Consider the following 15,060-nt stretch of genomic DNA (forward strand, 5'->3'; position numbering starts at 1 on the left):
TTTATAAGCGAATGTTGTACCTTTATTATGAAATTTGGGACCTCCATTCAACCAGAAGTAGAACGTCATAGTACTTCCGCTAAAAGCGCCATAGCTATTCGCAGTAAACTTCAGATCACCGCTGTTCTGGTCAAGAAGGCCAAATAGCGAAAGGTAAGGATGAGACGCACATTGTGTTCTTATACCTGTTCAAATTCTGATGTCGTTAAAGTAATGCACCAGCGGAAATGCTGTATTTGACCTCATTGTTTGCTGTTGCCCTAATACAACTCTGCAATGGCCGTGTCCTTGAGTAGTTCTCTGAGCTAACGGTGTTAGCCTGCATCAAGGAGTCCTCATTGGAACATTCACGCAGATTAACGCCGTCTCTTGTCCACACTGCTGCTAAAACTGTGTTTATACCATATTATACTACACTATCTGATTGTGGTATGGTGTGGAAAATTCTCTGTGCATATCATCTCTTGAAAGTGTACACGGTTACGTGACAGTAACACTTGTTTTTGTTGACATTAACAGTCAGCTAAGTAATGCTAGCTGTCTATGTTGGGCTGTCAGTAGAGCTTATCACCAGATTTTGAACACACTTTATCACAACAAAGTCTGCAATTTAAGGTGGCACAGGGAAATGTGTACGTTCGGCTTTGAATTATTTGTCAAGGTTTTCAGTCGGGATAAGTTCAAATGAGTGGGACCTTTGCATAATTTTCAAGACAAAAGTCCCCAAAACAGTCAGATTCTCTGGCGACTCTCCTTAAGCTTTTCTAGCTTTAAATAAATTGTTAATGAATTAACAAAATTTTATTAGTGACATAATTAGTAGCGTTATGCCATACATTAAGTTGTATGCTGTTTTGTGTGACAATAATGGACTCTTTTGGATTTTGACTGTTGTTTAAGCAGTTGAAGAGGTGATGTAATCACAAATGCAGTTTGTATAAAGTAACAGTGTGCACTTTGCAGAACTGAATATTTGATGCTCAAGTCTTCATAATCCAAATAACAGAAAGTTTATTTGCTTGAGTTTTGTCAATGGCATATCAGAATAACTTAAACTCATATGCTGACCTCTGTTTTCCTCTCACAGCATCATGTTGCGACTGCCGACTGTTGGCCGGGCTTTAGCCGGAGCTGCCAAGGGCAGTCTGGCTCCCTCCACCACTGGTGAGTAGGGATGGGCACAATATCTCAATGTTTTGGGGGTTTTGATGATAATGATAATTAGTCGATAGCCTTTAAAATTTGATTTTAGTTGTTGCTTTCAGATTATATCAATGGACACAATGTTTCAGGAAAACAACTCTAATTTTCTTTGAACTTCAGCATTCAAGTAAAAATTGAAAGACTGAACTGTGGTGTAGAAACATTGAACTCTGGCTCAACATTCAGATGCCCCGCTGTAAATAACTTGTGCAGCATACAAGCAAGAGAAAATAGTAAAACAATTTCAAAGACTTAAATGCGGGACTGATGTCTCCATGTTTCCTCGCTATTAGTATAACCACACGTAGCTAATCTGTGTGACAGGGAAGCTGAGAGCGATTATGTGATCAAATAGGCCTACTAGTGGTCATGTGACAATGAATCCTGCTCACTGCTGCAGAAAGGAAGGATTCTGCTGCACCCACTCAGCAAATCTATCGTATAACGGTTGTTAAGAGTTAACCTAACTACATTTCCTGATCCACATGCATGCATGTTTCATTGTGGTGGTCACTGACTGTATTAAATTGATTACATTGTGCAATTTCAGTGCATACCTCCATGCGTGCTGCTAGCAACATGGTGGAAGTATTTGTAGATGGGAAACCGGTGGAGGTGGAGCCTGGAACCACTGTCCTACAGGTAAGAAGCATCATCTTTTTTTACTGCGGTCTACTTTAGACTATTTTGTAGATACAGCATTATGTGTTGCTCCAGATTGTGCAGAGCAGTGTGGTCGCATTCAACTCTAGAAGATGGCTGATACCAAAGTGCTGGTTTGTGACTGTGTTAATCAGCACTTTTTACACAATTGTTGCTTTCATGCTGTCAGTTAGAAGTCTTTCCCGTCTTTGCAGAACATCAGCCTGTCAGCTACTTTGTCACCTTGTCTCCTTTGGTTGTTTTTTTCACAAACTTGGCGTGCTCTTAAGCATGATGCTTTTGGAGGTGTTTGATTAAGTTAGCAGCCTTGTGTTTGTGGTGTTACATTTACCTTGCAAGTATTGGTGGTTTTCACTTGCTCCATGTTGTTGCTCTGTGTTTACGGACTCTGTTGACTCAAGTTGAGTGGCGTGTTGCTGAAGTATGACGCAGCATAATGTTATACTGTATGTGTCACACTCGAAGTGAATAGATTCACGTCATAGATCGGCTTCATTTTCTGATACCAGATCCGGCTATTTAGTTAAAATCAGGGCCGATAATATAGCCGATATTATTATCGGATTGGTGCATCCCTAGTCATGAATCTGCAGTTTCCTGACAATAATTGTGGAATTGTTAATCCAATTGCTTGCATTAATGAGTGTAGCTGAACTGATTTATTTGTTTTTGTTGTTGTTGACTGTTGGCTTTCTTTCCCCGTCAGGCTTGTGAGAAGGCAGGAATCCAAATCCCCAGGTTCTGTTACCACGAGCGCCTCTCTGTGGCAGGAAACTGCCGCATGTGTTTGGTTGAAATTGAGAAAGCACCAAAGGTAAAAGTTGTATCCGTTTGTATTCATACAAAGCCACAAACCTCAAAACACTGATGATTGTACATAAATTGGGGCATAATGCAGTTTTTGTAGCATTAACATCTTAACATCTTATGTGCTGTTGTGTGTCTTCAGCCGGTCGCGGCTTGTGCCATGCCCGTCATGAAGGGTTGGAACATCCTCACAAACTCGGAGAAAACACGCAAAGCAAGGTACGGCTTCAAATATCGTCAAATTTAAACAGTCAGAAAGAGTAACTTTAAAAAAAGGAATTCGGGTAAACAATGTGGAATGAATTGTTTAATTACATTGGGAGCAACTGACTATAAAAAGCTTATACCCAAAAAAGCTACCCTTTTTTATTTTATGGTAATTACCTTTTATGTGTTCTCTTTTTGGTTTCTTTATATTCTGTAATCCTTATTGTTTTCTCTTGTCTTACATTAGATTATACATCTTGTAAGAATGCTATAAATGTATGCAAATGATGTAATAGTAGAAATGTAAAATTCTACCATTCTTACAATAAAATATTTAAAAATTTGTAAAATGTGCAGCTTCATATAAACTATGAACTGCAGCTAATAAACTGTATTGTGAACATGCTAAAAAATTGTGTAGAGAGGGGGTGATGGAGTTCCTGCTGGCCAACCATCCTCTGGACTGCCCCATCTGTGATCAGGGAGGAGAGTGTGACCTGCAGGTAAATACAGGGCACATTAATTGAAGTAAAACAGAAAAATGAATAGATAAAACTTACATTTTGTTTATCGATGCATATCTGGTTCCCAGGATCAGTCCATGCAGTTTGGCTCTGACCGCAGTCGTTTCACAGAAGGGAAGAGAGCAGTGGAGGACAAAAACATTGGGCCTCTTATTAAAACCATCATGACCCGCTGCATCCAATGCACACGATGCGTCCGGTGAGTGCAGCACGACCGTCCATTCTCACATCTATCAGGAAGAATATGATAATAAAAGTTTTTTTTGCTATTGTCATTTCAGTTTTGCCAGTGAGATTGCTGGTGTTGAAGATCTGGGAACAACAGGAAGAGGAAACAACCTGCAGATTGGGACCTATGTAGAGAAAATGTTCATGTCTGAGCTGTCGGGCAACGTTATCGACGTGTGTCCTGTCGGAGCACTCACCTCCAAGCCGTACGCTTTCACTGCACGTCCGTGGGAGACCAGGTAGGAAGTGGTTTGTCACTTAAAGTGGAACTTTGCAAGTCTGGTTGCTTCTTTGCTTTTTTATCTACATAGCTCCCCCTACAGTTTCGAACTGCATATTTTTACAACACCACCGTAAACTTCACTGCCGAAGCACAATCCGTGGGGCCATGTCCATTCTAATGGAAGAACTGTAAACCACCTACTGAAAACCAATGATTTTGCAAGCGAGTATACCAACATCTCTGCTAGCAAGCTAAATAGCAACAAACATGAATGACCAAAAATGTTCAAGCAAACCTGTTTACAACAATAGCAAACATCGAGCTAAATACACATCGATGGATAGAGAATGGCGAGTTTATCCCACACATAATTGAAAGTGAAATTGGAAGAATGGCAGATCAATTTTGCATGGGTCTGTCTTTTTCAATTCTCGGCATTTGAAAAAAGCCAGTTTGATGTTAAATTGTGTGTGGCCCCTCACTCGGTCAGTCGCTTCCTCTCCCTCACTTTCTCCCACATCAGTGTTCTCTGCTTCTTTTTTTTACCGGCTGCCATGTTGAACGTCTAAAATAACGCTAATAAAGCTGCCTTGATCTTATAGCCCATAGCTGGCTGTGTGTGTAGTGCAATTTGTGTTTCTCATGAGACCTTTGAACTTTGCAAGACCTCCTGATTCTGAGGACTCTGGGTTGGTGGCCCTTATCTTGCAAGGCTGGTTTTCAGACAGCCCTCAATCTCCCCACAACAAGACAGTTTAACCATCACAATGGCTCTGAAGCTAAAAATCTTGCATAATTCCACTTTAAGTGAATCTAGTGGAGTTAGTGCCATCCAAATTATTTTCTCTTTGGTTATCGTGTCTATTTTTGTGCCGGGTTCTGTCCAACGGTTTCTTTTAGTATCATCTTCTATCGTCTTTGCAGGAAAACAGAGTCAATTGATGTGCTGGATGCTGTGGGCAGTAACATTGTGGTGAGCACAAGAGGAGGGGAGGTGATGAGAGTCATGCCCAGGCTGAATGAAGACGTCAATGAAGAATGGATCTCTGACAAGACCAGGTGAGACGTATGCCTTGTCCACACGTAGCCAAGTGTCATTAAAAAAACAGAGCATTTTTTTACAAGTTTTGGCCTTCTGTTCTCATCACATTACATTTAAGCTTTGAGCAGATGCTTTTATCCAAAGTGACTTACAAGAGGAATAAACTACATAGAGGTAGTCTTGGAAAGAACTCCACAAGATAGGAGTAGTGCGGGGTGTGCGGGATGACAATTTTTTGATGAACGGAGTAGTTGAAGGGCAACATAAGCCTTTAGGAGAGCATTTGAGTAGGTGGGAGCAGACCACAGACAATTTTGTTATTTGGAATTTATCTTCATCTTTTTGTTCACTGTTTGTATCTTTAATGGCGTATTTCCACCGGCTCTACTCGCTTCGGCACGACTAGGTTGCATCTCCACTACAAAAAAGTACCTACTTAGTGTGGGCGGAGTCATCACTGCACTGCTGAGTGAAATTGCGGTGACTTCGCTTTATACGCGACACACACACACACACACACACACACACACACAGTGACTTTACACCTGACTTCTGTAGTTGCTGGAGATTAACCCACGTTTTTTGGATTGTTAAGTAGTTTTAACTTATCAACAATTCGGCACTGTTCGGCTTGATTTCTGTCCACACGTTTCCGGAGTACAGCCTCCTACTCCACAGACTACAGCAGCAGAGGTCTGTGATGCCGCTCGTGATCGCCGGCACTGTACCTAAATACACCACCCCACGTTTTTAGGATCGTTAAGTAGTTTTAAGTGATCTACAGTTCGGCGCTGTTCGGCTTGATTTGTGTGTGGGAGGTCTCTACCTGTGACAGCACTCTGGCCAGTCAGTGGCTGGCAGTCTGACCAATCATCGCATAGTACCTACTCGGCACACTTTTGTGCTGGTACTAAAAATAGTACCTGGTACCAGGTACTATGATAGTGGAAACGCTACTTAAACTGTGCCATGGCTAGGCGAGGTGAGGCGAGTAGAGCCGGTGGAAATGCGGCATTAGTTTATCATGAGTGATATCGACATTGCAACGTTATATCATATCGCATGATTTACTAATATGGTGTAGCCCTTACAGACAATGGTTTTGGACCAGGGCTGGGAAACAACCGGATGTTGGGATAATTTTGTGACTGAAAATGTCCTTCCAGATGAATGAAGGGGGAGATGTTTTTAAAACCTAACCCATGTGGATTAAACATTTTTTTTAAAAAACAACAGCTAAAAATATATTTTTTTTAAAGCCTGTATAGCATGGACTAGGCATCAGACAGATGTAAGCCAGGAAACAGAAATATATCATGTTTCGTGAAATCACGCAAATTAAATCTAGTATATCTTACAAATGAAAATTCTTGAAATGTGTTGTGTTTTGCAGGTTTTCATATGATGGTCTCAAGAGACAGAGGTTGACCCAGCCAATGGTGAAGGATGATTCAGGTCAGCTGACCCCCACCACATGGGAGGACGCTCTTACTCGCATCGCAGGAGCAGTAAGTGTCCCCTGTCCTTTCATTACCTCGTTCTCATCTCCTATCAGTATTTGTGTGGGGTTATTTTATGCTTTAATTATATCATCCTATTTGAGCCTACATGCATTACAAAACACATATACATTTTGTGTGTGTATAGCTGCAGAGTGTGCAGGGCAGTGAGGTTGCAGCCATAGCAGGAGGGCTGGCCGAAGCTGAAGCTCTGATTTCCCTCAAAGACCTTCTCAACAGACTTGACTCTGAAAACCTCTGCACTGAGGAGGTTTTTCCTATGGCAGGTGCAGGGTGAGTAACTGCTGGTGCTTTTCATTTGTTGACAATACTCCTGTGTAGGCATAAACCTGGAGGATTCCAAGATGGAGGATTAAAACATTATAATTTGCTTCCTTTACCGTTAATAGCACTTCTGTCGTATTTGTTTCACAGTAAGTCAGTCATACACATAGTGCTGTTTGTGTACACAAAATACCATGTAGTGTGTTGCAGTCGACTGGTATTGCGTCTGTACGTGTTGAGGATGTCAAAGTGTGTTGTCACTCTCTCTGCAGCACTGACCTCCGCTCCAACTACCTGTTGAACTCCCGCATCGCTGGCATTGAGGAATGTGACCTGCTGCTGCTCATAGGAACCAACCCACGCTACGAGGCCCCAATGTTCAACGCCCGAGTCAGAAAGAGGTGATCTCACACTCCCCGATCTACTGTCATTCTTTATTTCCTGACCTCGAGACAGTTCTGACCAGAAGTAGAACAGAGCAACAGAAGCAGCCGAGGCCAAGATATCTCGACTTTAACCGTTTAATGTTATACAAAAGCTGAAAAGAAAATGAGAGATCCATGAACTTGAACCAGCCTCCTCTCACCTCTTCCTTTCTTTTCCCTCGTCAGCTGGCTTCATAATGAGCTGCGTGTAGCGATGGTCGGTCACAACGTCGACCTGAGCTACACATATGACCACCTGGGAGAGGACACTTCAGTACTGAAGGAGCTGGCTAACGGCACACACCCCTTCTGTCAGGTAACACACACACACTTTGTGCAAAATATTAAAATGTACTATTATCATTATTATTAGTATTATTATTACTATTACACACACAGTCCTGATCAGTTTGAAGATTTTTTGTTCAAGATGTTACGGTTTTTTTTCACCTTTACCCGTCTGAAGGTCCTTTCAGCTGCCAAGCGGCCAGTCGTGGTCGTGGGCAGCGGCGCCCTGCAGAGAGACGATGGAGCCGCCATTTTGAGTGTCGTCTCCACCATTGCTCAGAATGCCAGAACCAGCAGTGGAGTGGAGGAGGGATGGAAAGTCCTCAATGTCCTACACAGGTAAAAGCTGTGAAGTAATTTTTGAAGTATGTTGCACATTTATGGGTTGCCCAATCTGCCCAATTATTTAATTTTCAATTACACCTTTGTTTTATCCACAGCCTGGCATATGTACTACAGTGTTTACAGTTATTTTTGGGGGTTGATGACATTACCCGAAACAATGCCGTGTTTACAGAATACTTTTAAGAAAAAGACATCTGCTCAAACTACTTGTCTTTGTGTGTGTTCGTAGAGTGGCGAGTCAAGTGGCTGCATTGGATCTGGGCTACAAAGCTGGTGTAGACGCCATCAGGAAGAATCCACCCAAAGTTCTGTTCCTGCTGGGAGCTGACGCCGGCTGCATCACCAGAGCTGACCTCCCCAAAGACAGCCTCATCATTTACCAGGGTACACACACTCACAACAAACACACACGACAAAGCTTCACACATTTAGTAGATGATAAATCCATATGTGTCCTCAATCTCACCAGGTCACCATGGTGATGTAGGAGCACCGATGGCAGACATCATCCTACCAGGCGCTGCATACACAGAGAAAAATGCCACTTACGTGAACACTGAAGGAAGGAGCCAGCACACCCGGGTGGCTGTCACTCCTCCTGGAGCAGCCAGAGAGGACTGGAAGATCATCAGAGCTGTGTCTGAAGTATGTTACTCACCAAGCAGAAGACGCTAACGTTCGCTCTGCAGTGAAATTTTTTCCTTTGACCAGAGAAATGTGTCCATGTCTTCACAGCTGGCTGGTGTGACTCTCCCCTACGACTCTCTGGACGAGGTGCGGTCCAGACTGGCAGAGGTTTCTCCTCATCTGGTCCGTTATGACGACGTGGAGGAGGCAAACTACTTCAAACAAGCAAATGAACTTGCCATGGTACATATATAACACATACAGGTTTAATACAGATATTTACAACATTTTGCCAACAGTTCAAATGGGTTAAATCCGCATGAGCGTTCGATTCCTTGCTCTGTTGGTCTAAATGCCGATGTGTCCTTCAGCAAGACACTTGACCTCCATTTGGTCCTGGTGGCTGTGTCAGCAGTGTGTGGGTATTCAGTGGGTAGTAAAGTTGTGTAAAGCAGCTTTGAGTGTTCATCTAGACTAGAAAAGGTTATTCTGGGCTACTCGCTCAAGTGGGGACCAGTTATCATGGTTCGTTATTGTTTGAACAGAATATATAATGTAAACACTCTGGTAATATTTTGGTTGCAGTTTAACAAAAAATATTATACATAAACACGGAGCTGCTTTAGCTACAGTCCTGGGGCCTCATTTATAAACCTATGGTATGCCTGACAACGTGGCATATGTGGGAAACACACAAAGTGCTTATGCACATAAATATTCTGATTTGTAAAACCTTGGGGTCACATTTACCGAGAATTGTCGGAAATATCTGAATATCTTTGTCACATGAGACAAGATAGGATTTTGGATTTTGTCATATATCGTTATAAGGCATCTGTGACTTTTTCGGTTTTTAAAGGTTGTTGCATTGATATTAATCATTATCTGTTGAGTGAAATACACATTATTATCAAATTATTATATCTTGATTAAAGAAAATACATGTAATTGACAAAACTATTTTTAAAAAGTCACATAAAATATTTGTTCATATTTATAGGCAATTACCTTTTTCTCTTTTTTTTTTAAATATCCGTCATTTAACATTAAAAAGCCAAAGGAAATACACCAGGTTTTTTTTTACAGTGTATTGTCACTCTCCCTTGAAGTAAAAACATAAAAAAACATTTTATTAGCCGTATCGTCCAGCCTTACCAACACACATTCATTTTTTGGCTGTAAATTAATGTTTACTCGCTGTTCAATTCGAAAGAGTGATCGGAGTAGCATTAGAGACTGTAATGGTTTTTCAGACTTTTAATTCAGTGTCCTCACTCTCTCAGGCAGTGAACCAGGACCTAATAGCAGCCCCTCTCATCCCACCTCAGCTTACAGTTAAAGACTTCTACATGACAGGTATGTGTTTTATTTCAATAGTGAACACACACGTCCAAAATAAATAAAAAATAAATAGAATTTAACTTCTGACTCTTCCTTCCCTCTCTGTGTCCAGACTCGATCAGCAGGGCATCACAGACGATGGCCAAATGTGTCAAAGCCGTCACAGAAGGAGCCGCTGCAGTCGACGAGCCATCAGTTTGCTGAACACCCACTTCCTCGCATACAAACGACAACAAAACTCTTATCGCTGAAAAAAAAAAACAGCTGAAAGCTGAAACAGCTTAGTGTTGTTCCCTTAAATTAAAGTTCTTGTCCTTGATGCTTGTTGTATACACTTAAATCGTTTTCAGTTTTGTAGAAGAAATAAAACTGGGAATCGTATATAAAATATAAATAAAATCTTACTGATGTCTGTACTCCAGTTTAGTGGCTATCTGTCATTGTGTTTGTCGTGAGAAAAACTTATTTTGGGTGCCCTGCTACGTTTCAGTTTTTGTTCTTTCAGATAAGGGTCACTTTTACCCCCATAAAAACTGTTTATATGTGTTTTGAATGGATCCAGAAGGCGGCAGTGGTGTCTGGTGTTAGACACGGCCCCTTCAAACAAATGGCTCCTGTCATGTACTCTTCCCAAAGGAAGAGAGAGAGAAACGCACAGAGCTCTTAAAAGGAAACACAAGCACAAGAGAAGACGGTCTCTGCTCAGTGTCTGAGCCTGAACACTCCATAACTGGAATTAATTTCCTCTTAAAGGTCAGTATAAATAGATCCATGGTTTTGCTTTTAGCTCCCTACCTTCATATACATCTGTATGTAAAAAAACCGCCACTGATCCTCTGCTCTTCACTGACAGACGGATGGAGGACTAAGAGTGGACGCGGCATGAAAATGGTTTCAGTTAAACTCCTCATCCTTGGAGCTCAGAACACTGGGAAATCAGGTGAACTACTACCACTAAAGGGTGTGAAAGACCTCTTGAAATGTATCCCGTCACATGATTTCTTAAGAGCTATCTGATGTGAGCAGGTGTAGGCTGCCTTTCGGATCTAATTTGTTATGACTTGAGTGATCACCGATTTTCAAATCAAAAATTAAATGCAGTACAATACTAGATTGATGTTATGTCCATATGCACATATTTGAATCAGACAGTTTTGATGCACTGAATGCTCATGAATAATAATAACTTTTTAAAAACAGTTTCACTTAAACAAGAAACAAACTATGGTAATGACAAGGAATAAAAATAGGCAATTGAGGACGAAGTTTTACAAATAGAAATAAATAAATGGCTTAGATTTTGGATATTGTGTATATTGTGTCTGTGGTTTTAAAGTTTGTTGCATTGATAATCATATTTATATTGAAATTAGTGAAATCTGCAACATATTATAAATTAATTATTGTTTATTGATTAAAAAATACATTGAATTGGCAACATTATTATAAAAAATGAACACATTTGATTTGAAGCCTTATAATTTGTTCATATTTGTAGGCAATTTTGTTGTTTCTAACCCTTCATTTATCCAGGCTTAGTATAGAAGCACCTCTAACACGCAGCAGTATATCTCGATTTATCTTGTATATCAGGACAGAGCCTAAAAATGTTGAGAGCCTTGCTTTCATGTGTTATTAATCATTTTAGAGTGTGTGTTGTTTTTGTTTGTTTTTGGCTCGTGTCTCTTGAGTCTGTTTTCTGTCTCCAGCGCTGTGTGTTCGTTTCATAACAAGGCGCTTCATTGGCGAATACGACCATAAAAAGGGTAAGACTTGAGTGTTTATGACAGTGAATGGTGTAGACATGACTCGATTGATGACTTACTCCTGATTCCACACCACAGAGGTCACCTACAGATGCAGTCGGGTGGTGGACCAGGAAGCTGTTGATCTGGAGATTCTGGACTTGGCTTGTAAAGTAAATGTTAAACACAGAACATATGATTTCCAAGACAGACTATTATTTCACACTTGATGCATTATCCTCTCCAGGAGAGTTCTGTGGCTTCTCTGGAGGCATCTATCCGCTGGGCTGACGGCTTCCTGCTGCTCTACTCCATCACACATCGCCTCAGCTTCCTGGAGGTCCCACCACTCAAGAAACTCATTGACCAAACCAAACAGAGTCTGGGTAAGTGTGAAAGAGGGCTTTTAACTTTTCACTCCCACTTCCAAGTGGGAGGGTTGTGGAGGAGTCCTCTTTTTGTTTTATTCTACTCTACTCTTATGTTATGTTATGTTATGTTCATACATACATTCCATCCTCTATATCATTAACATTTTAAAACATGGCACTTTTTTTATTGTCTTGTCGTGTGTGTGTGTGTGTGCATGCATGTGTGTGCGTGAGTACAGTGGTTCCTACAATGCTCATAGCCAACAAGTTGGATCTGGAAATTGGGCGTGAGGTGACAGCAGAGGAAGGACAGAGCCTCGCCAAGGACTTAAGGTTTGTATACATATGGGTGTGTTGTATTATGATAATCAATTCCCCTCTGCATATAGCACCAGCATGTGGCAGTAGTAAGTAATAGAATCCCTTCAGTCTAGTGCCTTAAAGTACACAAAACGCCTTCATCCTTTTGCAATGTACATATTTCCATAATGAAATCCTGCCAAATGCAACCTACTTGTTCCTTGGATGATGCAAAGCTGGAAATATATTGTAAAGCTGACTGTCTATATTACCATTTATCATTTGTCTTGAATATTTTTGATCAATATAAGTGTTTATTCGTCTTTGTTTTCCACTTGTGTGTGTTGGAAGATGTGGTTTCGGGGAGCTGTCTGTGGCTGAAGCTGCATCAGCTGTGGAGGCAGCAGTGTTGCAACTCATCAGGTATGTATTCTTATTATTATTCTTATTATTATTTTTATTTAAATCTGTATTCATATTTAACTTCACACAGACTGTGGTGATGTATAGTAGCTGATTGCCTTGCTACAAAAATCATTTTGCATTGTGAGACAAAACAAATAACTCACATACTGTGATTTAAAGATTTAGTAGATTACAATGCAATACAATTTATGTTAAAAAAAAAAGGGCAATTACCACCAAGTATCCACATGCTGGTTATACAATTTGTACACAACCTCAAACTTATGTTCATATTTTACGTTTAATAGGTTTGTCAGTCAAGAGTGTCATCACCATGATCATGTTTGTTCCCCTTCCTTTTTATTCATGTATACCAATCATAAGTACACATAATGTGAGTGTAATGTGCAACACTGTGCTACAGACAGACCGAGATAATACATTTCTTGTGTCCCGTCAGGCTGGTGTTGGATCAGCAGCGCCCCCTGCCTGACCGCCGCTCCTACATGTTGACTGTCCGCCATGCTCTGACCAAGAAACTGACCCGATCCAAGACCATGCAGTGGTAACGGCAGCAGGCAAATCACTCAGCAGCAGGGAGTAGATTCAACGTCTCTGATCCATTTTAGCACTGCTGCTCAGTCCCAGCAACTTTGTTTGTTGTGTTGCATCTTCCAGTAGAGGGCAGTACAATCATTTCACCATTGTGTGTGGCCAAATGTATGTGGACACTGTGGTTCAGTTTGGTGTTGAATGTGTCATGTATTCATGAAAACGTCCAAAGAAGAGTGAGAGGTTGTATTAACATGAAATGAATGCCTATTGTTTTCAGTGACATCATTATTCAGAACTATATTTGCTTGTAATGTTATTGTGTGTGTGCTCACTATTGTCTCTTCTGTCAAGTACCGAAGAGGGTTTTTGGGAAACAAAAAAAGCCAGATCTCTGCCTTTAATCTCAGAATTCTCTCTTTTTTTTATTTGTTTTTCAGAGAATTATGAGATTAAAATCAGAACTCTAAGTCAGACACATAGGATCAGTTGTGCCCATAGTACTGTTTAATTTTTAACCATAAACACCTGTAAAGTGTAACTATCAACTGTTATTGCTAACGATGTATTAGGTATATAGGTGAATAACTGCTTTAAAATAAAATGGTTTGGTCTTTGTAGCCTTAGACTAAAAATTTCATATGTACTTAAGGAAAGAGGCTTGCTTTATGGAAGCCGCGATCTTGCGTCGCCATGTTTCTACAGCAGCCTGCAAGGACAAACTCAAGCTCATGGTGCGTTACATTTGTAGTCAGAACTCAGATTTCCAACTCGAAAACTTGGAGCAAACCCATCAACCCTGACATGGGATTCCACGATGGCTGCTGCCATACAAAAGCTGCTACTTTTACAGTTATTTGCACTTCTGTTGTATTTGATTCACATTCAGTTAGTCACACACTTAATACAGTTTAACTTTACACTATAGACATGTTGTTACATTGTTTTTGAGTGTATACAATTCCATGTTTTATATGTTTTGTCATAAAGTTTCCATGTTGACTGCTGGCCTGAGATACGTTTGCATGCAGTTTTTTTTCCCAATATCGCAAAAGCGGTGAACTCGAGTGTGACTTCACTCGAACGTAAATGGAATGCCATCATTGCTGCATGTTTGATTTGTATCCATACATGTTGCTATGCTGTTAGTGTGTGCAAAATACCATGTAGAGCAGGGTTGTCAACTGGCATTGCTAACAATGGCTATGATACATTTGCAGGGCTCTCAAGTCTCACGCATTGAGCGTGACAGTCACGCTTTTCGGTCTTTTGTCACGCACACATTGTATTTCTGCAGCGAGAAGACCCGGGTTCGAGCCCCGGTTGGAGCAAGGGCCTTTCTGCATGGAGTTTGCATGTTCTCCCCGTGTGTGCGGGCGTTCTCTCCGGGTACTCCGGCTTCCTCCCACAGTCCAAAAACATGCAATGTGGGGAATAGGTAAATTGGACACTCTAAATTGACCATAGGAGTGAGTGTGAGAGTGAATGGTTGTTTGTCTCTATCTATGTGTGGCCCTGCGATGGACTGGCGAACTGTCCAGGGTGTACCCCGCCTATCGCCCGATGTAGCCGAGATTGGCACAGCACCCCCCGCGACCCTCTGGTGGAGGATAAAGCGGTTAGATGATGACTGACTGACTGACATTGTATTTCTCACACTGAATAAAGATTACATACGGAATGGAAAGATTCTATCGCGCGCCGCTATCACATGCGCTTTCCTTGTTTACTCCTGAGCAGTGCTCACTTTAGCAGATACACCACCTTGTGGCCAAAAGGAGAAACCACACCTCTCTGTACGTGCTACTTCTCGTCACAGAAAGTGGAGCACAGATACTATTTTGTGAGCTGCACTGCTACACAGAACAATACATAAAAAACTAGACATTATAATCAATTGAAATGAAATAACTTGAAAAATATATAGGAAGGGAGGGTGTCTTATTCTGTTATCATTTCTTGTCCTTACACTAGTGTAAG

General features: G+C 41.1%; 2 protein-coding genes across 2 annotated transcripts; both read left to right on the forward strand.

Moving 5' to 3' along the window:
• The first annotated feature begins 73 nt into the window (after nt 1-73).
• Nucleotides 74-10,123, forward strand: ndufs1 (NADH:ubiquinone oxidoreductase core subunit S1). The gene is made up of 19 exons (XM_044019437.1): nt 74-153; nt 1,088-1,164; nt 1,754-1,845; nt 2,573-2,680; nt 2,816-2,892; nt 3,302-3,383; nt 3,473-3,603; nt 3,686-3,871; nt 4,780-4,914; nt 6,291-6,405; nt 6,545-6,690; nt 6,954-7,082; nt 7,293-7,422; nt 7,573-7,733; nt 7,969-8,123; nt 8,209-8,384; nt 8,475-8,609; nt 9,650-9,722; nt 9,820-10,123. Exons 2-19 carry the CDS (start codon nt 1,092-1,094, stop codon nt 9,909-9,911), a joined length of 2,196 nt encoding a protein of 731 aa, XP_043875372.1. The 5' UTR covers nt 74-153; nt 1,088-1,091; the 3' UTR covers nt 9,912-10,123.
• A 162-nt stretch (nt 10,124-10,285) lies between these two features.
• zgc:110699 (uncharacterized protein LOC325371 homolog) lies at nt 10,286-13,500 on the forward strand. The gene is made up of 8 exons (XM_044019438.1): nt 10,286-10,460; nt 10,561-10,647; nt 11,417-11,473; nt 11,552-11,625; nt 11,700-11,838; nt 12,063-12,156; nt 12,475-12,546; nt 12,989-13,500. The coding sequence occupies exons 2-8, from the start codon at nt 10,590-10,592 to the stop codon at nt 13,095-13,097; spliced, it is 603 nt and encodes a 200-aa protein (XP_043875373.1). The 5' UTR covers nt 10,286-10,460; nt 10,561-10,589; the 3' UTR covers nt 13,098-13,500.
• Nucleotides 13,501-15,060: the final 1,560 nt, after the last annotated feature.

The sequence above is a fragment of the Solea senegalensis genome, linkage group LG2, assembly GCF_019176455.1.
Source record: "Solea senegalensis isolate Sse05_10M linkage group LG2, IFAPA_SoseM_1, whole genome shotgun sequence".
NCBI lineage: Eukaryota > Metazoa > Chordata > Actinopteri > Pleuronectiformes > Soleidae > Solea > Solea senegalensis.

Excerpts from the sequence above, each read along its gene's own strand:
- zgc:110699 (XM_044019438.1), top strand. The coding sequence starts at position 10,590 with ATGAAAATGGTTTCAGTTAAACTCCTCATCCTTGGAGCTCAGAACACT. Across the intron at positions 11,839-12,062 it reads CCAAACCAAACAGAGTCTGG|TGGTTCCTACAATGCTCATA; the intron begins GTAAGTGTGAAA and ends GCGTGAGTACAG. Across the intron at positions 12,157-12,474 it reads AGCCTCGCCAAGGACTTAAG|ATGTGGTTTCGGGGAGCTGT; the intron begins GTTTGTATACAT and ends GTGTGTTGGAAG.
- ndufs1 (XM_044019437.1), top strand. The coding sequence starts at position 1,092 with ATGTTGCGACTGCCGACTGTTGGCCGGGCTTTAGCCGGAGCTGCCAAG. Across the intron at positions 3,384-3,472 it reads GAGGAGAGTGTGACCTGCAG|GATCAGTCCATGCAGTTTGG; the intron begins GTAAATACAGGG and ends TCTGGTTCCCAG. Across the intron at positions 7,734-7,968 it reads GTCCTCAATGTCCTACACAG|AGTGGCGAGTCAAGTGGCTG; the intron begins GTAAAAGCTGTG and ends GTGTGTTCGTAG.